Source organism: Pogona vitticeps, chromosome 1 (assembly GCF_051106095.1).
Source record: "Pogona vitticeps strain Pit_001003342236 chromosome 1, PviZW2.1, whole genome shotgun sequence".
NCBI lineage: Eukaryota > Metazoa > Chordata > Lepidosauria > Squamata > Agamidae > Pogona > Pogona vitticeps.
The window spans coordinates 25,861,977-25,889,169 of record NC_135783.1 but is presented as its reverse complement, the minus strand read 5'-3'; the positions used below and the strand labels follow the sequence as shown (position 1 = coordinate 25,889,169).

The following is a 27,193-nucleotide window of genomic DNA, read 5'->3' as shown; positions in this document are numbered from 1 at the left end:
CCTTTAGGAGTTCCAGTCTATAAAAATATACTGAAGTGGCAAACCTATGGATTACTCAGTCACTAATATGAAGACTGAAACATTGACTCATGGGGGGCAGACATAGTTTTTATCACACTCCTGGTTGGTATACAGAGATATGCCATACCACTTGATGTCACCTTATCCTAACAATGCACTCCTTATCCAAATACACCTGCAAAATTACACGAGGAAAGAGTTGTTTTTCATGCTGCAATCCCCTGCTAGTGTAATCTGTAATTAGAAAGTCACAGAAGCTGTTTCACAACACCTTGCGCAGAAAAAAAAAATCAAGCAGATCCCTTTAGAATTCTCCTTCCTCCCATTCCTGGATCCTTCTCAGATGGTAAAGCATGCAAACGTATGCATGGTGTGCAAAAAGTGGACACACAGACATTTTTCTTCTTTCATATCAGAAACCAGGGTCATACACTGAAGCTCAGTAGTAAATTTCTATATAGAATCATAGGAATCGGAAGGGGCCATTGAGTCCAACCTCTTGCTTAAAGAAAACCGTGGAACTCATAAGAAGACACAGTGGTGGCTGCCAACTGGAATGTTTTAAAAGGAGACCAATTAAACAAATTCATGGAAGGTGAAGCCCTCCACAGTCATGATTAGTAACTATTACACCAAGGCAGTGTACCTTTAAATCAGTGGTTCCCAAACTTAGGTCCCCTGATGTTCTTGAACTACAACTCCCGGAAATCCTGGCCAGCACAGCTAGTGGTGAGAGTTTCTGGGAGTTTTAGTACAAGAACATTAGGGTACCCATGGTTGGGAACTACTGCTCTAAACACTGACTTTCTTTGGAAATGCAAGTGAGAGAGAGTATTGGCTTCAAGTCCTGCTTGTAGCCATCCAGTTGGCCAGTATAGAAGCAGATTGTCACTTATGTTCTGAACAGACATGACTATTATGTTATGAACTACTTCTTTATTATCTTTGTTTTTTTAGATAAGAATCTGAGAAGGTGACAGGTTCAAGAATTCTGGGCTGAGTGAGAAGAGAAGGGCAAAAGAATATGTTTTGGCTCATACTCTAAAGATTTCAGAAATCCTTTTAGACTGTGGGATCCCTTCAAATATGATAGAAATTGGACTTGCTGTCAAAGCAGGAAGAGAGCAATACATGGCTTTTATGATTTCATACATTCATTTATTTTATAGCTGGGACTAGAATCCTCATTTCCCATTAAAATTGGATATTTTAAAAAAGCAGTGCTGAATGGCTTATAAGAAATATTATGCTAATACTCACATACTCATTTAACACAATGGAAGTAGGGAAGTTATTAATGGCTTGCCATCATCTGTAAGCCAGAATAGCAGCAGTTTTCTCTTCAGCAGGGTTTCAACATAAGACTACTGTACTTCCACTAAACCATTTTAATTAATCAGACCCTTATACCCTAAGGAATAGGTTTGTTCACTGCACATAATACAACTGATGTCTTACAAGCAATCATCAGTCACTTTATTTGCAAATAATTCCAAATGAGTATTTATGGCTGCTGAAAAGTTATTGGTATACGTAGACAATGGGGAGATAAGGTAACTACTAAGTTCTGTCTATGCATCCTATGCTTTCTATGTTCCTCTCTCAGAAACTTGTTACCCAAATTCTTGAGTACAAGCTGTTTTCTATGTACTGTACATTAAACCATACAGTTATAGAAGGCATTCTCCCAAGAATAAAATAGGGGGAAATCGTTTAGGAATCATTTAGAGCAGATTGTATGTCATGACATTTTCTTAATCAAGGCCCCTTTGCATCTCAAAAGCCTCCCAACCCACTGAAAGCCCCTTGGCAGTTGGAATACTGTATTTTTACAGGTATTCCCATACTGTCTTAATTTCGGGTTTTTTTGGTTATATTTGTGTTGTTGATGTTTTGGTTTATTGTTTTATGTATAAACCACTTAGAGCAGTGGTCCCCAAGACAAGATAGTTGTTTTCCTCATTGGTGAGGACATGAGGAGTATATATGTCCTTTACAGCAGTATTCCTCCACCTTGGGCCTCCAGATGTTCTTGGACTTCAACTCCCAGAAATCTTGGCCAGCAGAGGTGGTGGTAAAGACTTCTGGGAGTTGTAGTCCAAGAACATCTGGAGGCCCAGGGTTGGGGACTACTGACTTAGAGTACTGTTGTATGCTAAGTTAGCGGTTAGCGGTATAGAAATATAGGAATCAATCAATCCAAGTGATGTCCAACTGTGGAGGCTTTGCCTGTCTAATTAACTGTGTTCTGTTGCTCTAATCCAGTGGTGACATTAACCAAGAACAACAACAAAAACCCCAGGGTATTTCACTTTTCCTCCAAAAAGCAGCCACCCCATTGAGCTGGCATGGCCTGAACCAGTTCTCTGATGTTTTGTTGCTTCAATGATCACTACAGCAGTTTGACTTGTTCCAACACCAAACTGCTGATGGGAGGAAAGAGAATTTGACTTGTTCTGATGTATTGTTCTGGGAAAAGTCATGTAAAAAGGGCCAGTTTTCACAATGTAGCCAAACAGCCTTTTCCTCCCATGTAGTAAATCATAGAAATGAACATCTGGGAGTAAGGTTCAAACAGACAATACAAGCATTCCTATGGGCTTGACAGGTAGCCAAGGTGCCACACCAACGGCGCACATAATAGGAATCCTTCAGCGAAGCAATGCACTTGTTGCATACAACTACTAAGCACGTGTCTTTCTCACTCCACTCCATGTGGCAAATGTGTTACAGAAATGCTTCTCCTGCATGTGCAAATGTGTTGCACCGTAGAAGAAATCCACCGCAGGAATATGAAATGCCATAATCTATGCACCAAAAATAGCAGAAGACATTCTCTGCAGTAATGCTCCCAACACAATTTACTTGTTTGTTTGTTGAAAATATTTTACCCCACTTTTCTCCGAAGAAAGGACCACGGCAGTCTAAATCATCAAAACACAACATTACAGCTAAAAATAGTGATTTATTCAAATAGAAAATGAATTAATACTGTATAACATTATATGAAAAATGTTTGATGAAGCATTACTAAAAGATTTAGAAGCAACAAAATGCAAACCGTCTGGTTTCAAAACCTCTCTTAGACAGTCTGTCACCAAGGGAAAACCTGTCTTTAAGCAAAAGGTCGCCTGTTTGTGGAAGGACAGCAAAGATGGGGCCAGCCTGGCCTCCCCTGGGAAGGATTTCCAGAGTCTGGGAGCACCCACAGAGGAGACCCTCTGCGAGAAGCCCCACCAAACATACCTGTGAAGCTGGGGGGACAAAGAGAAAGGCCCCTGCCCAGACGACCTTATCACCTGGGCAGGCTCTTAGAGGGAGGCAGAAGTACTTTGACCAAACCATACTCATGATGGTACTCTGAAGCCCGTGCCTTTAGAGAACAGGCTACACTCCATACTTGCCAAGATCCTTCTGCGCAGGTATAAAGTTCCGTGCGCACGCACACCTGGCCCTGGACATCCACCTGTCTAGTTAGTTCTGCGCGCGCACAGAGCCCCCCTTTGGCCGGGCGCGCGCGGCCCATGAGCGCAGAGGAGATCCCGCTGCAGGGGACGCGTCCTTTTTTTGCAACTCCAGCCGGGGACCCTCGTCGCCTCCGCCCCCCCCCCCCGCCCATTGGAGGCAGAGCTGCGTGAGGGGAACCTTTTAACCCCTCCTCTCCCAGAGTGGGTATAGCAGCGCACGCCCAAGTCGGTCGTGCGCCCTGCTGGTGGTGGCGGCGGCGGCGACGCTCCTTCCCTCCCGCGCCCTGCCCAGCGAGGCGGGCCCTGCCGCTTCGCTTTTAACCCCTTCGCCGCCCGCGGCTTCCTCAGCCCGCCTCTCCGCACCCCCCCCCCCCACAACAACCCCTGCTCTCCAAGCGGGCTGCCCGAAGACGGGGCCCACTCGCTTGGCAGCTTGTAGGGCCGACTGCCCAGGGCCGGGCGGCGGAAAAAGGGAGCTCTCCCCACCGCCGCGGCTGCAGCGAGCCAGGGATTGGGCGCTCCTCCCCTTTTCCCCCAGCCCGGCGACGACGGCGACGACAACAGCGGCGGCGGCGGCAGCCGGAGGAAGGAGGGCGCAAAGCGCAGACATGGCGGCCAACATGTACCGAGTGGGAGGTAGGTATGGGGTGGTGGGTGGGTGGCTTTCCTTTGCAGGAGGGGGGCCTTCGCCGCCGCCCCCGTCCCGCGGCTCTGGTTCGCCCTGGCGGTCTCGGAGAGGAAGGCCCGGGGTGGGTCGGGGAGGGGAAAGGAGGAGCGCGCCCCCGGTGAGGCGGTGGTGGCCGCAAAGGGTTGGCCCTCGGCCGGAGAGGAGAGCGAAGGGGCGTGCTGGACGGGGAAGCCGAGCTTGGCACCCGCCTCCCCCCCCCCGTACACCGCCAAGCCGACCCTGGTTCTCTCCAGCGAGGGGACTTGGCGGAGGAGGCCCCAGCCCACCTTGCCGGGAGAGGAGGAGGAGGAGGAGGAGGAAGAAGAGGCGGGGGTGGGAAGGGAAGCGTTTCCCGCGCCCTTCTGCGAAGCCCGGAGGAAACCCGGGTGCCCCACAGACCCGCAGTGCCCCTGCCCCCTTCTCCAGGGCCGGGCACGTTCAGGTGTTGTGGGGGGGGGGGGAGGTGAAGAGCTCCCAGGCGGGCCACGGCTCCCTCCCCGGCTGGAGGCGCCTGGGTCTCTTCGTCGCTGCTTGTAATGCATCCCGCGGTGAAGGAGGTGCCGCCGGAACCGGCGCTGGCGACTTTCTGAGTCCGCCCTGCCTTGGCCTGTTTTCGGGGGTAAATCCTGGCACTGGGGAAGCGAGCATGCAGCGCGGCCCCCTCCGTGGTGTTCACCCCAGAGCTGCTTCCGCCATGCTCGCTGGTGCTTATTTCCATAGAAGTCTGCCTAGGATTGGCCCACCAGCGGCGAGGGTTATGCGCAAAAACGCAGGCATCGGAATGGCAGACCCATGTCGTCATATACAGTATAGACAACTGGATGGAGGGCTTATAAAATTGTGAGTGGTGTAAACTGGAATATATTAAGGTGATTCCAACTTTTTGATACCTCAGTAGAATTTTCAAGGTATGCAAGATGTTCAAGAAATACTTTATTACTGTCATTCCATTGAGGATCAGTGGTCAAGCTGAGATTTGAACCCATGTCTCCTGAGCCCACATCGGACCGTGTTTCCACTCCATCTGAAATGGAGAAAGAAATTTCTCTTTCCTTGTATGAGGAGTCAGGTTGGGATGGGTTATGCATCCAGTGATAGTGGCTGGCAGTGTAACAAGAATTGTTTCATTCAGGACATAGTTAATCTGTAGAATTCACTGTCACATGATGTGTGGGTGGTATTGAAAAAAAAAACGCACAAATTTCTATAGTGCCAGTGTAGAACTAGCTATTAGCTACAATAGTACAGTGGTGCCTCACATGACGGCAACCCCGCAGAACGACGAAATTGCATGACGATGACTTTTTTGTTGTTTCCTATGACACCTATGTTGTTTCCTATGGGGGACTTTTGTTTGATGACGATTAGGTCCTTGCTTCGCGAACCGTTTGTTTGCAAAACAACGATTGTTCCGGCTCCGCAAAATGGCTGCCCTGTGTTTTCCAGACCCATGCTTCAAAGGACAGCCATTTTAACAGCTGATCAGCACTCGGAAAATGGCTTCCCCTATGGGCGATCTTCACTGGACGACGAGGTAATTTCCCCATTGGAACGCATTAAATGGGTTTCAATGCATTCCAATGGGGAATTGTTTTCCGCATGACGACAATTTCACTTAACAGCGATTTTCCTGGAACGGATTATCGACGTCATGCGGGGCACCACTGTATACGGAAATTTTGCTCAGAGACATTGTAACTTTGACTCTCAGGGATGGAAAAGTTACATTTTTGGACTACAGCTACTAAATTCCCCGAATCAGCATGGCCACTCGTCCTAAGATCCTCCATCAAAGAGAGAGGCACAAAATGAAAAGGGAAACAAGTGAGAAAAAAAAAGCCTGAGAATGTGGTGCAGTGGTTAGAGTGTTGAGAGAGAACTTTGAGACATTCAGGTTCTGAAATTCATTGGCTGAATTTCAGGGCCAGTCATACTCTGTCAACTCGTTCTACTTCACAGGAGAAAATGGGGGAGAAGAAAAGCCAAGTGTACCACCTGGAGCACTTTGGAGGAGAAGAGGGATGCAATCTTATTAGTGAGTGGAAAGTAGTGGGGTGGGACAAGGGTGAAGAGAGAACAGTGTGTTGAAGAAATAAGAGAAATAGAAGAGGATGGAAAAGCCTATCTTTATCCAGGAGGTCTAGCAGATGAGAGAGAAAAAAGAGAGGCGACTGTTGACTTCCTTTTGAAGAAAAGAAAGACATTAGGTGTTGGCTATGAGGAGGTTATAGGCTTAAGATGAAGGGAACTGAACTGTAACAGCATTACAATAAACACTGACTCCCTTAAACAGTTTCCCTATACCGGTGCTGTTCACATGTATTAGACTACAAATCCCATCACCTGCCCTCTTATTAAGGTCGATGGCATTGCCTCTTTTTCAGGGAAGAGAAGCCAGGGATAATTTTGTTGCTACTTCTAACTTTTTAGCTCTTGAGTCATAAGCACAGGTAATGCAGGAGGTCCCTTCCCCTAAATGTTGGGGTGACGTGGCTGCCCACGCTTTGATTTGAGCCACCTTTTGTAATCTCAAATGGTACAGTTTGCGCTCAGATTTACTGCAGGTTATGACATATATTGTCTGCTTTTGGTGTTCTTTTTGAGTACCTACGCTTAAGTGCCTCCTTCCAAAGCACAGAAACAAAAGAGAAGAACAGCCTTGATCACAAGACTAAGTAGAGGTGTACACAGCTTTGGTGATGATGGTGGTAGGCCATCACCAAACAATATCCCTCAGAAATATCTGGTTCTTCCTGATCCCAGGAGAACCTACCTGTGCATCGCGTTGATTGTTGGGTCCTCGTGACGCCTTGAAATTACTTGGCCGTTCCCATTCATGATAACCTATAATAATTATTTCAACCTTGAAAAGGAGGAGGCTCTTTTTTATTTAAAAGGAGAAAGATATTGAATAAAAATTGCAGGTTCTAGATTTTTGACCACCAAATAGTGATATGGGGCATGAGGAGTTGGGTGAAAACAAGCACTGGTCTTGAAACTAGTTATGTGTATCTTTGGAAAGGGAAAGTGAATGAGAAGGATGGTGGATTGGATTTATATTACATTGAAATGATTTAAACAAAAATTTGGCTTTTTAACAGAACTATAAGATACCTCTCTCTCTCTCTCTCTCTCTCTCTCTCTCTCTCTCTCTCTCTGTGTGTGTGTGTGTGTGTGTGTGTGTGTGTTGGGCTAAGATGTTCTCCCAGTAGAATCTAACATTCCCATCTTGTCCAGGTTTCCTCATGTCTTGACTTCCTGCCTAGTAGGTGTATTTATGGTTGTAGCCTTAAAGCCATAAGAGGGGTTGAGGAGCACCATGTTTCACCAAAAGGGGGGTCCCCAGTTTTTCTTTACCTGTACTGGGAAGGGGAAAGGTATTCCAGTCTCATGCATCCTTCCCAGAAGGTAGAAACAGGAATACAGAGTTACATTTGAACAGAAGATAAGAACATGGGCCTCCATCCTCAGAAAACAAGGAGGGGTAATTCCTGAGAAGAATCTTCCTTCAGCACCACCCTCTATCCCTGAACATAAAACTACGTATCTCCAATGGGATCTATTTCAGTTCTTCAGAGTGTGAGAAAGTTTCACCATGCCTACTTCTGTTAAATTCCCTGGGGCAAAGTCATCACTCATCAACTCCTGTGTAATGTAGAACAATTTAATCTTTCCAGCCACATATATCTCTGCCTCCCTTCCCTGCCCACCAAACCCTCCCCCAGCTGTAGAACTAAGGGGCAGTGTTAACTTTGAAAACACAGTGTAGGAACCTCTGCAGAATGTTTGTCACTCGGTTTACTGGGTGAGTGGTCACTTCAGTGCTTGTGAGTTCTTAATCCCACTGTCATTTGTTGTGCCAGTTATTCCTGTGCTTTTCAGCAACTTTGCAGGCAAATCAATTGAAAAACATTTCACACAAAATACAGTGCTTTGCTCATTCCTGCTTTCTACTTCCAGCAAAACTTGGTTAGGTTCCTTCTCCACTGTGTTCAAATTGCCTTCTTTCCTTTTGTGCTTGATATTCAGTTGTAGCCAGGCATATGGTTCTATTCAAATAGCCAAAAATGGGACACTGTACTATCTCTTACTGAACTATATCTGCATATGGAAGTGGTGTCCTGTATATAAGAAGCTGGTAGGATCTGCTTTTTTAAAAAAATATACTGTATTTTAGTTTTTGGAAATGGTATTTTTCTCATCTATGGTCCAAAATAGCACAGTCCAGAATCGTCCACTAAAATTACTGAAAAAGTCATATTAGCTGTATTGTGGGGAAAAAATAAAGGAAACAATCTACAAATTGACCATTACATGGAAATACTGATGTTAGTTGGTGATGTGTTATGATGAACTACTTTTAAATTAATGTCAAAGGAAAGATAACAATAAATGTTTTCAAATGACTCTCCCAAATAACATTTTTCATGCTACTTTTGATGCAAAAAAGTAAATGTTTATTTTGTTCTGATTAAAACATTGAAAAATATGTTGCCCTTTGTTGCTCTAAACATAACTTTTCGTATATTTGAATTTGTCCTTAGTTGTGTAGCCAAGAAATTGACTTTTGATCTGAAGTGGACAATTGTTACATATTATTTAAAAAAAAATGGCTCTTTATTTTTGAATCTCAAATAACTATTTTATCAGGAAGACATCCTAACTCTTTAAAGACTAAATTTGACCCACTTTGATTTTGCTTTGAGGTGTATTAAGTAATACTGAATACAGTGGTACCTCGACTTACGAACTCAGTCCGTTTTGGAATGACGTTCGTACATCGAAAAGTTCGTAAGTCGAAGTACCATTTCCCATTGAAATACATGGAAACAGAATTAATCCATTCCAGCATTTCAAAAGGCAAAAAGGCAGGGGGAGAGGGCTGGAAATTCAAATTTCCTGCCCTTTCTCCCTGCCTTTTTGACTTCGGAGCTCTTAAAGGGTTTCATCCGATGTCGGGGGGAAAGCCCTTTGAGAGCTATGAAGGTGGCGGGCAAGCCCTGGGAGACCTCCCTGGGGGTCCCCGCCGCCACAATCGGCGCCTTCGGAGGGCTCAAAGGGCTTCCCCCCCCAACATCAGAGGAAGCCCTTTGAGAGCTCTGAAACCAAAAAGGCAGGGAGCCATTTACGAACGGCTCCGTTTGCAAAAAATGGCATTGACTTGCGAACGGAGCCTCAACCTCGTTCATAGGTCGAGCTCTGTTCGCAAGTCGATGCCAATTTTTGCCAACAGAGCCATTCATAAATCGAAAAGTTCGTATCTGGGGACGTTTGTAAGTCGAGGGTTGACTGTAAATCCTTTCTCTTCCTCAGTTTCAACACAATATACTGCCTGTTCACAGAATACCTTGGTGTTACTTTGTTTGGGTATTTTTTCTGACCTGGAAAAGTGGTTTTCTGTCTCCTGGTTCTTTAAGATCAGCAAAGACAGTTTGGGTTGCTGCAGTTTCAACAAGCCTCTTTCCACTCATTGTGCAGAAGGGGATTAATTGAATACCCTTTTTTTCTGAATTTAAAAAGTTTTAAAATATTACAATTGTGTGCAGGTTCTAGAAGAGTTCCAGTCATGCCATAAGCTTTAAGGTGTGGGAAAGTGAAATCTAAAAGGGAAGAGAAGTCATGGCAATTTAACTGCTCAGTTCTGGGATAACTCTGCCTTGCTTGAGCAATTGGCTAATTGCATCTCTGCATTTCTAGCTAGCAGGAAGAAGGAACTGGAGCTGTTACCTTGACCTAGTTTTAAACGTGGATAGCATGGCTCTTTGATCATGAGTAAACTTCATGAGCAGATGAATTGTTTTCCTCCCCCCCCCAAAGTGAGTTGTCAAGCCAAAAGTTATACCTACTGTTTAACTTTCTTGAGTGCTCATGTTGCCTGCGTTATCAAAAGTAGCTGACAGGCAAGTCAGTTTAAATCTTCATTTATCTGGCTAGTTACATAGGAGACAACCCCGTGGAACTAAGTAGGACTTTGTACAGACATGAGTAAGATTGCAGTGTTATTAGTGAGTGATGAGTTCTCAGATTTCTCACAAATTCTTATTATTTTGTTTGTGCAGAAAGGGATGGAATTTAGCTATTGCTATAATGTATGACAAGAAGTTGTTGCCCATATATGTCTACAATCTAGGCATGGATTTATTTATTTCATTCTTGTCAACATTTAATTTAAAGAGTTGTAAAAAAAAAAGAGAGAAACTTTAATATGATTACTTCTAAAAACTGCAGATGGTTAGTACCATAAAGGTTCAGTGCTAGCAGAGATTAAAAAAATGGAATGGGTCCACGAGAAGCTTGTCTTTTAGTTTCCCAGATATGTCTTCAACATAGGGGTGAATGTATGCCAACCCTAGGGTTAGTGTGTGTGATTTCAATCCCATTTTTTCCATTGGGAGGAAAATAATTTTAAAAAACGACATCAACAAACAAGAATGTTAGGATGGGAAAGGTGAACAAACACTACTTTTCCTTTTGTACAGCTGCTTCAAATCTAGTGGAGCATGGCAAAAATGGTTCTTTCACCTTAGGATCTCTATGTGGTTATTGCTGTTATCCTGTGTTTGTATTAGGGAAATCAGTCAAAAGTCAGAAAGAAGAGAAGAGTAGAAAGATACTCAGTCTTGTTGGTCTGTGTTTTGATTCTTGATTTTGGTGTTGGAGGCTTTAGTTCATTTTCTAGATGTCCAGAAGAAGAGGGTAAAATTTTTTGGAGCTTAGTGAAGCACAGTTCTCTCAGAGATGGAGTCAAGGTGTCATGTGCCTTGTGGCAGGAAGCTGAGTGTTGTCTCTATCATGACGTGGGGTATCAGGATTGACCCAGCCTTATCATTATTGCATGTGCATGCACTGAGACACTGCTGTATCAGAGGGGAAGTCAGAAGTGCTGGTGAGATAGGTGGATAAATAGTCTGCATGGCTAAAGAGCAGCATCTTCTTTTTCTGTGATGTCCTATATCTCATCCATTAATTTGTCAGAATTAAAAAATGTGTGTCAAAGTGAGTACCTGGATATGGGAGCATATACAGTATATATATATTTCAATAAAGCAACAGGGTTGCAGACTTGTAGATGCTTAAATGTAATAAATCCCATTTAAATTGTTAGGGCTTATTTCTCAGTAAATATGTATGAGAGTGTATTATCAGGTCTTGAGCGTCTAAGCTGCTATGAATGCAGTGACACATACGTCCCAAGTAAACCTCCATAGGGCTGGGGCTGTAAGTATCTCCATTCCATCTCACATATTCAATTTGGAGAAACTCCCATGCCAGTCCTGCAGAAGGACTAGTTTCTAATTAGGTCATGGATTCTCCAATCAGGGTCATAGCTCTAATATGGGGTCATGAGCATTTCTTAAAGTCTTCCTTGGTGTAATGGTTTGGAAAATATAGAAAACCACTTGCTGTGGCATTGCAGATCCTGCTACCCTCCACACATTTTGTATGAGTCATGATGAAATAAGGACATTTTTCGGTGTTTAACTCTGCCTTGCTTGCCCTTATGTACCTCTGTAGATGCTGATATTAATGTACTACTGGATGTGCTTACTGACCACTGTTTACATTTTTTTAAATGAAGACGATTTCTTTCTTGTTATTTTACTTTAGATTTCCTACTTCAGTCACATATAGTATATTACAGGAATGTTTATTTCACCATTCTTTCCTTGATAAATTACAGACATAGGATGCTACTAGATCTAAATAGAATTGTAAGATGTCCTGCTCTTGTGGACTATATTATTATTAATATTACTGTAAATCTATTTTTATTTTCTACCAAAATGTTAGAAAAACAAATACTATAAGATCATTTAATTCCCTGACATTAATTATCAGCGCAGTATGTATGCTGTTCCTAATATTGCTGGGTTTTTTTTTTGTAGCTCTGATGGTGTGATTTCTGAGATCTGCAACTGGTTAGGGTACTGTGAAATTTCTTGATACTGTTCCCAAGTCCCAATGACTACGGGGACCACTGAAGTGTGTTTCAATTGCCACGTGTCTGTATTTTGTTAGTTTTTCTAATTCTTTATTTTCAATTCTGGCATCCCCTGGAATTGCAGTGTCAGTCATCCAGACATTTCTTCGTTCTATCACTACTACATTTGATGCATTATGTTCAAGGTGTCTGCTTGTTTGGCTACAAAAATCCCACAAGATACGAGAGGGTGCTGATAAGTATTGAGCCTTTCCCAGAAAAAATTGAGCTAGGAAGCTATACATTGCAGGGTGTATTGGCCAATTTGTTTGTATTCAGTGGTGCAAAAATCAACTACCTATGATTTTAACTTATCTTTCATGTTCAGGTCCAAAGTGTACATGGTAGCACCTCCAGAAAAGTTCAGTGTGGAAGAACATAGGACCATAATCAAGTTCCTGTTTCTCGAAGGGAAAGGTGCAAAGCAGATCCATGATGAAATGTCACAAACTATGGGTGACAGTGGCCCTTCATATGCAACAGTTAAATGTTGGGTTGTCAATTTTAAAACTGGCCATTTCGGTGTTGAAAGTGAGAAACCCAGTAGAAGGCCTGTTTCTGTCTCTGTGCCTGCAAATGTGAAACCCATCCATGACATGATTATGGAGGACCACCAGATATCAGCCAAAAATATTGCTATATGAGAATATCACGTGAGAGAGTTGGTGCCATTATCCGCAATGACTTGGAAATGAGAAAGCTGGCATCAAAGTGGATGCCCAAACTTTTGACAACCGAACCAAGGAGGAAAACTGTGGAGTCATTAGTGGCTGTTTTGGCACATTTTGCAAGAAATGAATCAAATTTCCTGGGCAAACTGGTAACTGGTGATGAGACATTTATCTACTGTTATGATCCTGAGACAAAGGAACAGTCTAAGGAATGGAGGCACGGTGGTTCCCCCAGGCCAAAGACGTTCCAAGTGCAAAGGTCAGTGCAGAAGCAAATGGCAACAGTTTTTGGGGATAAGAAGGGAGTTCTGCTGGTGGACTCCAAACTCCAACAGGGTTCAACCATCAATGCAAAATATTGCTGTGCTTTATTGATGAAGTTGAGGCAAAACATCAAGGAAAAACGTCGAGGAAAGCTCTCCAAAGGTGTCATCCTGTTGCATGACGCCTCGTCAAACAATGGCAAAACTGATGTCCTTATGCTTTCAAGTGATGCCCCATCCACCCTATTCTCCCGACCTGGCTCCTTCTGACTATTATCTCTTCCCCAAACTCAAAAACCATCTAAGGGGACAATGATTTGGGAGTGTTCTGGAGGCAACTAATGCTGCAAATTAGTGGTTACACCAGCAGTCAGAAGAATTTTATTTGCAGGGACTTAAGAAGCTGCAGGACGGATGTCGCAGGTGCATTGACTTCCTGGGGCAATATGTAGAATAGTGTGGCAGTTATAGCTTCCTAGCACAATTTTTTTCTGGGAAAAGCTCAATATTTATCAGCACCCCCTCGTATTGACTTCCTCATTTTCTGACATCTTCTCTACCTGATGTTCCCATGAGTTTTTGGATGCTGGCAAGTTATATTTTTTGTATAATGACCAGTGCACTAACTTTGCCACTCTATCATGTCTAACTTTGTAATCTGTTTGTGCAATCTTTGGACATTCACATGACACAGTTTCACCTTTTTCTTGGCAGAGTCAATATTTGCTTTTAGCACTAATTCCTTGGATCTTAGCTTTTATCACGTTGGTTTGGAGCACTTGTTCTTGTGCAGCAAAAATCAAGCCTTCGTTTCTTTCTTAAGGGTCTCCAGTTTAAGCCATGCCTGTGTTGAATTCTGATCATTTTTTTCCATCAATATTTCTCAGGTGTTGTCCATGTAGTAGTTTATTTTTCCAGCTGTTTAATTTATTTTCAAATTGTTGCTTCTTATATTGAGCCTTTGTTTCTGTTGTTTTCAAAACATTCTCCATTTTACATTGCCTTAAGTAATTTTTCTCTGATAAATTTAGGCTTCTTTTTTCCTCCCCTGCTACCTGCTGTATTTGCAGTAATCCACAGCCTCTGATTTTTGATAGTAAATATAATCTGTCCACATCACTTTTTGGAGGTAGTGCGTGATGCATGTTTATTAGTTTCCGTGTTTTTTGATCCAATTCTTCAAATTTGTTTTGAGTCAAATCTATTGTTCTAGCTGGGTATCTAATTACTGGAACAGTCCATGTGTTTATGGCTATGATTGTATTTCCCCCATTTAATTTGATTTTAAGATTTTCTGCAGTCTTTTGATATATTCCCTGTCTGTCAGTTCTTTAACTTTTGTGTGCACAATGTTATCCAGTATTCCAAGATATTTATAGTTCTCATCACTTGATAGTGATTTTAAAATATTGCCATTTTTAAAACTCTGTTCCTTCTAGTTTTTGGATTTTGCCACGGTGTATAGATAGAGCTACACATTTGTTAATTTCAAATTTCATTTGGATATCTTCACTAAATACTTGCACTGTGTTTAGCAGTGATTCTATTTCCATGGAACTTTTTGCATATAGTTTTAGGTCATCCATGTATTGCTTATTCTGAAATATGGTAGCCCAATGCAGTTTTAGTTAAGATTATTGACATGGGGATTAGTGAGATATTAAACAACAGTGGTGACAAAGAATCCCCCTGAAACATTCCTCTTTTGTTGCTAACTTCCCCAGTTTCTTCACCATGGGCCATTAAGATGGTTTTCCATTTTTCTATGTTTTTCTTGAGGAACTTCTGAATGTTTTACTAAATATTTTTACCAAACATTTTTAGGCAGATGTTAATCCAGCTGTGTGGCAATGAGTCAAATGCCTTTTCATCCAGGCCATGTTAAGGTTTGTTTTTCCTCTTTTTCGACTCTTCAGTATCATTTTATCAATAAGCAGCTGATCTTTTGTGCCTCTAGTCTTTTCAAAGTTCCCTTTCTGATTGATTGGGTATAGGGAGTTTTCAGTTAAGTAATTATATATTGATCTTGCCAGTACTCATGTGCGGAGCTTGAACGTTGTTGGAGGGCATGTAACTGGTTGATAATTACTGGATTCATTGCCCTTTTGATGATCATTTATTATCAGAAATGTGCAGCCTGTTGTCATCCAGTCTTCAGTTGTAGAATTTTGAAGTAGGTGGTTAAATTGCACTGCTGTATGTTGATGGAGACTTGTTAGATACTTTAACCAAAATCCATGCAGCTCATCTGGACCAGGTGCACTCCAGTTTTTCACAGCCTTTACTTGCCTCCTAATCATTTCAGTTGTCATTACAATATCATTCATTTGTTTTCCTTTAGTTTCTTTAGAAATGTCTTTAATCCATGAGGCATTTTTGTTATGTCTGGTTGGGCTTCCCCAAATTTCTTTCCCAAATTTTAGAGCATCATCTTTACATGGGCCTAATTTCTTTTGTTCTGCATTTTCCCCTCTACCCTCCATTTATCTTACATATTATTGTCATTGTTCTGTGTTGTTTTTGCCAATTATTATTGATTTTGCTCATTATTATTATTTTGCCAATTGTTGTTATTGGACATGACATCTGTCTTCAAATATTTGGAGAACTGTCTTGCAGAAGATGTAGCAGGCTTGTTCTCTTTTGCCTTGGAGGGCAAGACTAGGAACTAAATGAATGGTTGGGAATGGTGAGAAAACAGAATTTAGCTGTGCATTAATAGGTACTTACTGTAGTAAGAACTGTTTGATAGGAAGCCACACTTTCAGGGTGCGTCAAGCTCTCGTTTGTTGCAGGTGTTTACACTAAGGCTGACTAGAGGCAGCAATGGCAGAGAATATGATGTCCAAGCTTTTTGGAGCTATTAATTCATTTGTTTGTTTGTTCGATTTCAGTTTTATACCACCCATCAAGCCGTGGGCCACTCTGAGTGGTTTACAACAAACCAATACAGGCTTACCTCAGTTTATTTATGCCTTGGTTTACATAATTTTCAGTTTATGAACCCAAATCCGTTAGAAATACAGTGGTGCCCCGCATAGCGACGTTAATCCATTCTGCAGAAATTGCTGCAGAATGAAAACGTCGCTATGCAATTTTTAAAAGCCCATAAGAATGCATTAAAACTCACCTTAAAGCGAAAATCCTCCATACGGCAGCCATTTTCGCTGCCCGGTAAGCGAGGAATCTGCGCGAAAACACAGCGGGCGGCCATTTTTTTACCTGGTGGCCATTTTGGAACCGCCAATCAGCTGTTAGAAAATAATCGCTTTGCGATAATCGGTAAGCAGAACAGGATACCGATCATCGCAAAGCGATTTTTCCCTATTTAAAACTGCAATGCGATCGCAAAAGCAATCTCAAAAACATCATTGCTATGCGGATTTGTCGTTAAACGGGACGCCCGTTAAGCGAGGTACCACTGTAATGCCTCAGTTTGTTTTTTACTGGGGTGTGTGTGGTTTGTTGCTGTACGAAAAGGATGCATCACACCTGGAAGATGTTAGCACCACCCCCATTGCTAAGGCACTCAGCGTTCCGGTTTATGTAATTTCCGTATTACGTAACGTCCCAGATGACGGATTAATTTCATAAACCAAGGTACTACTGTACAGTACAATAGCACAATTAAATAACTAATTTGACAAACCCCAAAAGGGAAAATACAATAACTGTGCCATCAAAGTGCATTAAAATACAATTATATAAAAACATTTAAATTGGTGGAATCATTCAAATTAAGGCTGAACAAATTCAGTCGAGTCCACAGATAGTGTTCTGGAATGCTTGAATAGCAGGGTTTTTTAGTGACATTTTAAAAATCACCAGCAAAGGGGCTAGACAAATTGCAGGAGGGAGCCGGGGAGCAACCACCAAGAAGGGCCAGTTTTTTGTCTTCTCCCTCTGAGCATCTCTAGGAGTTAGGATTCTCAGCTGACCTGCTTGGGATGTTCATGTAGGATGGGCAGGTCCAGTGGAAGCAGACATTCTGACTACTGTCCTTCACTGTTAAAGGATGGGTTAGAAATAAATATTGCTTTTTTGTATGCTCAGGTTGGAATCTTAAGCCTGCGAATGGGCAAAATATGGTGCTGAAGCTGCATTGGGCTGTCCAAGGATGTTTTTGCAGTCCTCCAATGGTTGGTGAGAAAAAGAATAAATTTAAGTTCCAAAAACTCCCAGGAGTAGCCACTTACCTGTTTAAATACATCACGGCCTAGCTTCCTTAAATGCCCCAAAATAGAAGTTTTTAAAACTGAGACTTTCTATCCACTTCTGGTTTCTTCCCTCTACCTCCATTTTTATTAATTGACTTCCTGACTGATTGACTGTAGTTCATTCAGTGCCTGGCAGCAAAGCTATTAACTATTGTTTTAAACAAATTAAATAATTATTTTTGTTTCTACTGGCATGCTGTGCACTGAGTTGTGGATACTTCTTGGATACTTTTTTTATTTGAATGGTCCCCTTTGCGCTCCATTAGCGCTTCTCTAATTTGGTGGTGAAAAGCTGGGGTTGGGGGTCAATGTAGTCATTAGATTTGCAGCTCTTGTGAATAAATCTAATTATCAGTCCTGGTGGAGCCCTACTTAACTCATATTGAAATGTCGGAGGATTATGAAGGCAATAACAATACTCTGACCATAAAATAGCAGCAGTATTTAGAGTAAAGTTATCATATTGTCTTACTACTTCAGAAAATCATACTGAAGAGAAGGGACTATGTTAGAGGAGACTAGTACTGTATATGAAATATGTTAGCCGCCTAGAGTGGTCGAAATGACTAGATAGGCGGGGTATAAATACAATAAAATAAATAAATAAATTAAATCTGTGGTCTGCTAGTTACAGCATCATTTGTTCTTCTTCATGGTCTTCTGTGAATGCACACATAAAGGGTTAAGTCAGCGCCAGCGTCGGTTCCTTCGGAATTTTCTAGAGCTCTGGAAATGAAACATAGTTTAACATCAGTCATACTGCGCATGCTCCGCCCGCCTAAGCCCCAGTTCCATTTCTCCGCCATGTGAAGTGGTTCCTCTCGGCTTAGCTCTGCTAAACTTTCGCCTTTTGAACTGTTTTTTCGTGGATTTCTCTTTTTGGCTTGATTCGGATCGTCTAAGGACATTGCTTTCGCTCTACGGACTTGGTTTGGTTTCGCTACGGACTTGGTTTAGTGTTTTTTCCCCCCCTTATTCCCCTCACCGTTCTTCCCGCCCTTTTTACCGGCCGTTTTCCCCGGTCCCCGTGGTCCTTGCCTATGCCCCCTCCACCATCCGGACCTTTTCGCCGGTGTGTTGTGTGCTCGGGGAAAATCCCCTTTCAAGACGGGCACGATACGTGTCTCTTTTGTCTGGGTGAATCACACTCTCCCCAGACTTGTAGACACTGCCAAGCTTTCACTAAGGCTGCCCTGAAAGCCAGGCAGCAGCGGCTAAAACTTCATTTGTGGGACTCCACCTTATCAGCTTCCAAGCCATCGGCCATGGAGCTCCCATCTACTGCTTCGGCGTCTGATCCCCAGCCTGTTGCTACACAACCGGAGGCGGGGGTTTCTGGAGCAGCTCCTGCTAAACCGCCTAAGAAAGTACCGAAAAAATCGTCTACCGCTAAGCCTGGGTCTGTCAAGCCTGCCAAGAAGGCTAAACAGCCCTCCAAGAATAAGTTCTCTACTGACTACTTGGACACTGTCGGGACTTCTCTTCCTTCGCCCATCTTGGAGGATACATCCCGCGATGTCGAGTCGGTGTCGGAGGCAGCGACTTCGCTCCCTCCACGACAGCCGGAGCCAGTGTTACCCCTTGGCGTTCAGTCTCCGACGCCAAGTCAGCTTGTTCTCGCAACTACAAGCTTGGGGTTAGCCCATTTCAGCCCTGTTTCCACCGGGCGGGCTTCTGTGGCTCATTCCGTCTCTCTGTCGCCGTCGAGAGCAGGCTCGCCGCCGAAGAAGAGAACGGAGAAAACTAAGCATATCTCTAAAGATCGACATTGAGCCACTCATAAGGAGCACGGGGCTCGTCATCGGAAGTCTCGTCGCCGACGTCGGTCTCCCTCGGAGGGCTCCTCATCCTCCAGTTCCTCAGGTAGGAAGCATAAGCGACGTCGAAGGCGCGACTCCTCCTCGTCCTCTTCCTCGACGTCCTCCGATCGACGTCACAGACGTCGTCGCGTTAAATATATCTACCTTTCTTCTTCTGATTCGACTCCTCCCCGTCGTCGTCGACACCGACACAAGCACGACATCGACGCTATCCCTCAACCGGTTCCCTTACCACCCAAACCTGTTGCTCCACCACCTTTGCCTCAACCTCCTGCTCCAAAGAAATTATCGACACCATCTGCTTCTGCTCCCGCGGTCGAGGTCGAGCTTCGACCTCGTAAGAGGGTTCATGAGCCATCTTCCGATGACGATCAGCCCTTTTCGTCTCAGCAATCAGGATCTGATGATGAGCTCCCTCAACACCCTCAACCTGTTCCATTGCCCGTTGGGGAGACTGTGGAGTCGGATACTGGTGATCCCCATGATCCCTCCCCTTCTGAGGATTTTTCCTCTTACTCTCAGATGTTATCCAGGCTGGCAAAGACGCTTAAACTGCGGGTGGACGAACCTCCACCCCCAGAGGAAGATCTCATTTTTGGCGATATTGTCAAGGAACGCACTCCCCCACCTAGCCTTTCCTACTTACCTTCCTTGCTCAAGGTTATCAAGGAGCTATGGGATCACCCTTCATCCTCCATCCCTCTACCGAGGCGTACCGAGAACATGTACAAAATTGTTGGGGATGACACCAAGTTTCTCTTAAAACATCCCATCCCTAACTCTCTCATCGTTGAAACTAGTTGCTCCAAACCTACAGGACGTTCTCATGTCATCCCTACTAATAAGGAGGGTAAAAAGCTGGAGATGATCAGAAGGCGCATCTACTCTCTAGTCTCCTTCCTCTTACGGGTCGCTAATTATCAAATGGTTCTTGGTGCTTACCAGAAGCAACTATGGCTTAAACTTCTCCCAGGTCTCCAGTTGCTGCCTGATGACGTGAGACAGGGCTGTCTTAACACCTTTGAAGAGGCCCAAACGGTGTCGAAGCATCAGAGGATCGCTACTTGCCATTCTGTGGAGGCCGCAGCTCGTATCCTTGTCTCCTCTGTTACCTTGCGCAGGCATGCCTGGCTTCGTTCAGCTTCCATCCTTGAGGATGTCAAGGCTAAGATTGAGGACTTGCCATTTGACGCCTCTGGCCTGTTTAGTGAAAAAACGGATAGTCACCTTGAGGAGTTGCACAAAGCGAAAAAGACTGCTAAGTCATATTTTATTCAGTCTCAACCTAGGTTTACCAAATATCACTGGAAAAGATCTCCCAACCAGTTTGGCCAGTCCCACCAGTTCCGACAGTACAAGACTCAGTCTCAACCTACATCCTCACAAAGCAATACCTCTGCTTCCACCTACCGTGCTCAGTCTTCCCGCCGTCGCCAATCCTACAAACCACCGGCTAAGAAACATAAACAGTACCTTTGACTGTCCACAGTTCTTCACAAGACTTCATCCATACCTTCCCAATTGGTCCACAGTTACCACCGACTCCTGGGTCCTTGGTATCGTTCATTTCGGTTACCGTCTGGAGTTTACCGAGTATCCACCTTTAGGTCACCTACAATACACATCCTTCGACCCTACCTTGCAGGCAGAAGTTCGATCCTTGCTAAACAAGCATGCCATCCAAAAAGTTCCAAAAAGGGACGTTTTCAACGGTTTTTACTCAAGGTATTTCGCCGTGTCCAAAAAAGGCGGCGGATTACGGCCTATCATGGACCTCAGAACCCTGAACACTTACCTCCATCCTCGCAGATTTCGCATGGTCACCTTAGAATCCATCATCCACCTCCTAAAACAAAACGATTGGTTCACGGTAATAGACTTGAAGGATGCGTATTTTCACATTTCCATCCATCCCAACCATCGCAGATTCCTCCGGTTCATCTTCATGGACACCGCTTACCAGTACCAGGCCCTTCCATTCGGCCTAGCCACGGCTCCCAGGACATTTACGAAGTGTATGGCCCCCGTGGCAGCTTACCTGCGACTTCACGGCGTCCAGGTCTTCCCGTACATCGACGACTGGCTAGTCGTCTCCCCATCCAAGAGCAAGGCCCTACGGGACACAGAATTCACCCTTCATGTACTTCGCAATTTGGGGCTCCAAGTAAATTACAAGAAATCTCACCTTGTTCCCTCTCAGACTGTAGACTACATAGGGGCGACCTTGGATGCCTTAAGGGGCCGCATATTTCTTCCTCAGGATCGCATATTGAAGATCCTAAAAGCAGTTCGCAAATTCAAACCAGGTGCCAAGGTGACAGCCTTGCATGCCCAGCATCTTCTGGGTCTAATGTCCTCCACCACACCGGCACTTGCACATGCCCGGCTCAAGCTCAGATCCTTGCAGTCATGGCTCCTGGTGCTTTTCGATCCTCTTGCCCATCATCAGTTACGCCGGCTGACAGTTACCCCAGAGTTAGCCCGTCAACTGCGGTGGTGGACATTTCAACCACATCTACACGTGGGACGCCCATTTCGTCCTCTACAGTTATCTGTTCAAGTCACCACAGATGCCAGCCCCTCAGGCTGGGGGGCACATTGCGGTCCTCATCGGGTTCACGCCCTTTGGTCCCCACGGGAACGCAACCTTCACATCAATCACTTGGAGATGATAGCCGTTATCAAAGCTCTCAAATCCTTCTTCCCGCTAGTACATGGTCGTGCTGTACAGGTAGTGACAGACAACACCACGACCATGTACTACCTCAACAAACAAGGCGGCACGCACTCTCAGTCACTCCTGTATCTAACCGTGACGTTATGGGAATGGTGTTACCGTCATCACATATTCCTAGTGGCGGTCCATGTGTCAACGCAAGACAATGCCCTTGCGGACGAACTCAGCCGTCGCACTGTTCAGATGCACGAATGGGAACTCGATCCACAGATATTTCACAGCCTTTGTCGCCGTTGGGGTTTACCGATGATCGATCTGTTTGCCACACATGTCAATGCAAAATGCCCTCTTTTTGCCTCCAGGGCAGGACGCGGCCTTCACTCACTAGGGGACGCCTTCATGATCCCTTGGACAGGGGGTCTTCTGTATCTCTTCCCTCCGTTCCCCCTGCTACAAAGAACTCTAGTGAAACTTCGACAGGACGGCGCCGAGGCGATTCTTGTGGCACCCCATTGGCCCCGACAGCCGTGGTTTCCCACCTTGACGTCGATGGCAGTGGATTCAGTGAAACTCCCAATCTTTCCAGCCCTGCTCACTCAGGACCAGGGCAGCATATTCCATCCCGAGTTACGGACACTCCATCTCACAGCGTGGAGGATATCTCCGAGATAAGAGAGGTCCTTGACAAGTCTAGGAAGGATTCCACTTCCTTGCTTTATAAATATAAATGGAACAACTTCCTCAAGTTCACACAGTCTCGAGGTCTCCCGTCTTCTCCAGTCGACCTATCCACCTTGTTGCTATTTCTACGTTACTTATTTGACTTCAAGTTGTCTATTTCTACGTTAAAAGTGTATATAGCAGCCATTGTTTCTTTCCAGCCTAGGAGCTCACCAGCCTCCCGTTTGTTTTCACATCCTACAGTTAAAGCATTCCTTAAAGGACTTACGCATCTGCGCCCCCCTGTGAAACCTCCACTCCCTCAATGGTCTCTCCACTTGGTGTTACAGTCCCTTATGAGACCCCCCTTTGAGCCTCTAGCAACTTGCGACTTGAAACTGTTGTCTCTCAAAGTTTTATTTCTTGTTGCGATCACTTCTGCCCGTAGGGCCAGTGAATTGGCCGCCCTCCGGGCTGATCAACCTTTTCTGCAATTTTTTCCTGACAAGGTTGTGTTACACACTGACATATCCTTTTTACCTAAAGTCGTCTCTGATTTTCACTTGAACCAGCCGTTAGTACTACCTACGCTATTTGCTTCTCCAACTTCTGATTTAGAGCGCATGCTCCACACTCTAGATGTCAAAAGGGCACTCGCTTTTTATGTTTCAAGGACTAAAGACTTCCGCTCATCCCCTAAGCTTTTTCTCTGCTATTTTGGACACAAAAAAGGACTCCCGGCCTCTCCATCATCGCTTTCCCGGTGGCTTGTATCCACAATTTCCTTGGCATATCAACTCCACAATTTGGCTCCTCCTGAGCACTTACGTGCGCACTCTACGAGGGCTGTAGCCTCTTCTACTGCTCTTCTCCATGGCATTGACCTTCCTGATATCTGCCGCACTGCTACGTGGTCGCAGCCGTCTACCTTCATTACTCACTATCGGCTGGACATGAGAGCAAAGAAAGAGACCAGATTTGGGAGAGCTGTGCTGGCATCCGCCCTACAGTGACGTCCCTCCTTCCGGTGAGTTTAGCTTGCCAGTCACCCTTTATGTGTGCATTCACAGAAGACCACGAAGAAGAAAGTGGGGTTACTTACCTGTAACCAGGGTTCTTCAAGTGGTCATTCTGTGAATTCACACATGCCCGCCCGGCCTCCCCTCTTCCGTCACTGTTTCTTAGTAACTCACTTTTCTATAGTGGCGGAAAATGGAACTGGGGCTTAGGCGGGCGGAGCATGCGCAGTATGACTGATGTTAAACTATGTTTCATTTCCAGAGCTCTAGAAAATTCCGAAGGAACCGACGCTGGCGCTGACTTAACCCTTTATGTGTGAATTCACAGAATGACCACTTGAAGAACCCTGGTTACAGGTAAGTAACCCCACTTTTTTAGAATGCTATCCTTTGGAGTATGTGGATTGATAAACTGGAGGACCTGGCAGAAGGTACATCAGGACTCCATGTTGTAGAAAATTTCATGCATTTGCTTCGCTTCATGACTCCATAGTACAAATAGCCAAAAACAGACTGATTTGTTTCAAGAATAGAAATTTTTGAGGATTGGTGTAATATGTGAATCTCCTACCGAACAAAATTTAAGCCACTGTGTACCATCTTTGTACCTGGCTGGATAGTTTAGTGGTTGCGGAGGCAGATGTTGAGAGTTCAGTTCCCTGCAGTACAGTGGTGCCTCGCTTGACGATATTAATTCGTTGCAGCAAAATTGCTGTAGAGCGAAAACATCGTCAAACAAAATAAGAAAGCCCATTGAAATGCATTAAAACCCGGTTAATGCGTTCCAGTGGGCTGAAAACTCACCGTCCAGCGAAGATCCTCCATAGGGGGGCCATTTTCTTCAGCTGGCAGCCATTTTGAAACCAGACGATCAGCTGTTTTTGATCGTCGTAAAGTGAAAATGGGTTCCCGAAGCAGGGAACCGATCATCGCTAAGTGAAACTCCCTCATTTAGACCATCGTTTTGCAGTCGCAATTCTGATCGCAAAAACCTCATCATAAAGCGATTTCCTCGTTAAGCAAGGCAATTGTTAAGCAGGGCAGGACTGTACCTGCTATGATTAGAGCCGGTCCGTGTGACCTTGGGCAAGCTGCGCAGTCCCAAGATGCTCCCAGAAGAAGGGAATGGAAAACCACTCCAGAGTATTCTCTACCTGCAAAACCCTGGAAAAGGTTGCCAGTAAGAAATGATTTGATGGCGCATGATTGTTATTATTAGTATATATCTTTGTGGGACTGAATCATTAGTGATGTTCCACTCAGCTAATCCTGGGAGATGTGAAAGGGAATTTGCTCATAAACAGCTAAAACACAATAAGGCTACGTATTTTGTTGAACATGCTTGGATTTGTATCATGAGTCTTTTAGTCTTTATGGTGTTCTAATACTGCTCTCTCAAGAATTTAAATTATGTTTTTACTTTTCTTGCTCACAGATTATGTCTATTTTGAAAACTCTTCAAGCAATCCATATCTGATAAGGCGAATAGAAGAACTTAATAAGGTAATCCTTTTGTGCTCCTTGATGTGGAATTGATGTGCTTCCCAGTAAAAAGAAAATGTCTTAATTCTGTCTCAAATGTGGAAATCACATTCGCCTCCCCCCCCCGGCTCTCGTGTGGGCTGTGTGAAGAAGCTCCTTTGTAGAGATGTTTTATGAATTTAGAGGATGAAATGTACTTTAATCTGTATGATAACTGAACAATAAGGGAACGTTTGGCTTTGATGAGCTTTTCTCAAGATCCTTTCATGATTGTTAGTAGCCTAAATAGATAGGGTAAAATCTCCTCTGGATTATCTGGAGATGTATCAACAGAATATTTGGTAGCACACAGTGGAAACTAACGACTGGATTATCATACAGAGGATGGCAGAATGTCAGGAAAAGAGTCATGGGGGGGGGAGCGAAACAAGGGGCTGTTGAACATAGTCTGCAAAGATGATCCTACCAGTGATGAGGTGTATTGGTGTCATTTTTTATGGTAGGACCAAGCATTGCCCCCCTTTTGTGAGGAGTGACTCCTTAAGCATGTTGCAGCCTCTGCTGGATGCATTTTTGGGATATCTAAATGTTTGGCCTTTGCACGTCCTCCTGATGGTGTTGCCTTTTCCTCAAACATCATATGTTTTCTAAGTCAGAAGTTGGGAAAAGTGCATTTTTTGGACTACAACTCCCCAAATCACCAAGGTGTCTGGGAAATTCTGGGTAGTCCGAAGATTTAACTTTCCAAAACAACATTCCCTCTAAGCTGCATGGGTTCATGGGTATGCAATACTGTATTGGTTCCACACACCCTCAGTTAGTGTTGTTGCACATTTAATTCCAGTCGCAGCTGGAACTTTACTTGCACTGGGTAGGGTTTCCGCTCAGTGCGGGTCCAAAATTAGAGGGAATTTTGTTCCAAGCTTCATTTTCTGGCTTTCAGCTGGGAACCAGATATCATCCTCCTCTTCCTAGGCTTTATTAGTCTCAGTGGATGGGTCCATGAGAGATCCAGATAATTTCCTGTTTGATGTAAGATATCTTTGTAAACATAAATTCTTTAGGCACCCCAAGCCCCCCCCCCCAATTTCAACAACACTTATTTGGTCAGAAAAGGTACAGAGGTAGTATTCCACCGAGCTGATAGCACACTGCATTGAAAGTTCCTATTTGTTCTTGTTGCTGCATGCTATCAAACCACTTATGTGTTATCCTATGAATTAATGACATCCAAAAGGTGCTATCATTAATAACCCTTTTTAGGTCTTGCAAGCTAAAGGCGATGACTTCCTTTTTGAGTCTGTCCATCTAATGTAAAGTCTTCTTTTCATATTGCCTTCTACTTTTTATAGCATTATTGCTTTTCTTTTCTTTTTTAAATTGAGTCCTTTCTTCTGCTATGTCTGAAGTATGGTAGCCTGGGTTTAATCAGTTTAGCTTCTAGTGCTGCTGCTCAAGGAGTGAGAGTTCAGTGAAAGTTCAAGTTTAGTATAATCTACAGATGCGGGAGACCTGGGTTTGAATCCTCACTTTGCCATAGAAACTCACAAGTGTCTGTGTAGAAATGGTAAAACCATTCCTTAAATATCTTGAAAGTGCTATTAAGGTTACTACAAATTGATTCTAGGTGACACCACGAAACACAGTAATTTAGAACTTACTTATTTGTCCTCTTGGCAGTCAATGAGATTTGTGAAGCTCTTTTCCAATACTGAATTTTGAATGATTTTATTTTTCTAGTTTTCACTTTTGTACATAGTAATCAAGATGACCATAGCATGGGTCATCTTGACCTTGGTTTCCTGTGATATATTCTTACTCTAAATGATCTTTTCTAGTTCCTTCATAGCTGCCCTTCCAAATCTCCATCAGCAGTTTCCATTTTCACTGGTGACTGATGGAAGGTATAAAGTAGGAACGGGGGACAAGGGGGCATGGGATAAACAGGGGGTGCAAATCAACATAAACATTTTAAAATATTAATTCTTCTCTTTTACATTTCAAAGATACATAGGTTCATGGTATAACTTAATTATAATATACATTCTATTTCTAAACTGATCATAGGCTTTCAATTATGTGATTGAATTTGCATTCTATTTTTTGAGCCAGTCATAAAATTTATACCAACACTTTAAACAGCTTTGATACCTTCATCATCAACATTAAAGTTACCTATCTTTTTCTGTACACATTTCAATGCAGTTGTAATCCAAGTTTTGCACTTCTTTCTTTCACCTTTGTCAGT

At 43.8% G+C, this 27,193-nt stretch overlaps 1 protein-coding gene across 4 annotated transcripts in view; it reads left to right on the top strand.

The window, feature by feature from the left end:
• The first annotated feature begins 3,947 nt into the window (after positions 1-3,947).
• The window catches only part of MTA3 (metastasis associated 1 family member 3), a 182,068-nt gene continuing 158,822 nt past the window's right edge, over positions 3,948-27,193 (top strand). For 2 of the 4 annotated variants that reach the window (XM_078380862.1, XM_078380857.1), the window contains exons 1-2: positions 3,949-4,124; positions 24,899-24,966. In XM_078380862.1, coding sequence (XP_078236988.1) covers positions 4,097-4,124; positions 24,899-24,966 — 96 coding nt within the window. In that variant the 5' untranslated portion in view covers positions 3,949-4,096. Of the gene's footprint in view, positions 4,125-4,892; positions 4,996-24,898; positions 24,967-27,193 lie in introns of those variants that run through there. The other 2 variants (XM_078380852.1, XM_078380865.1) reach the window with 2 other exon arrangements.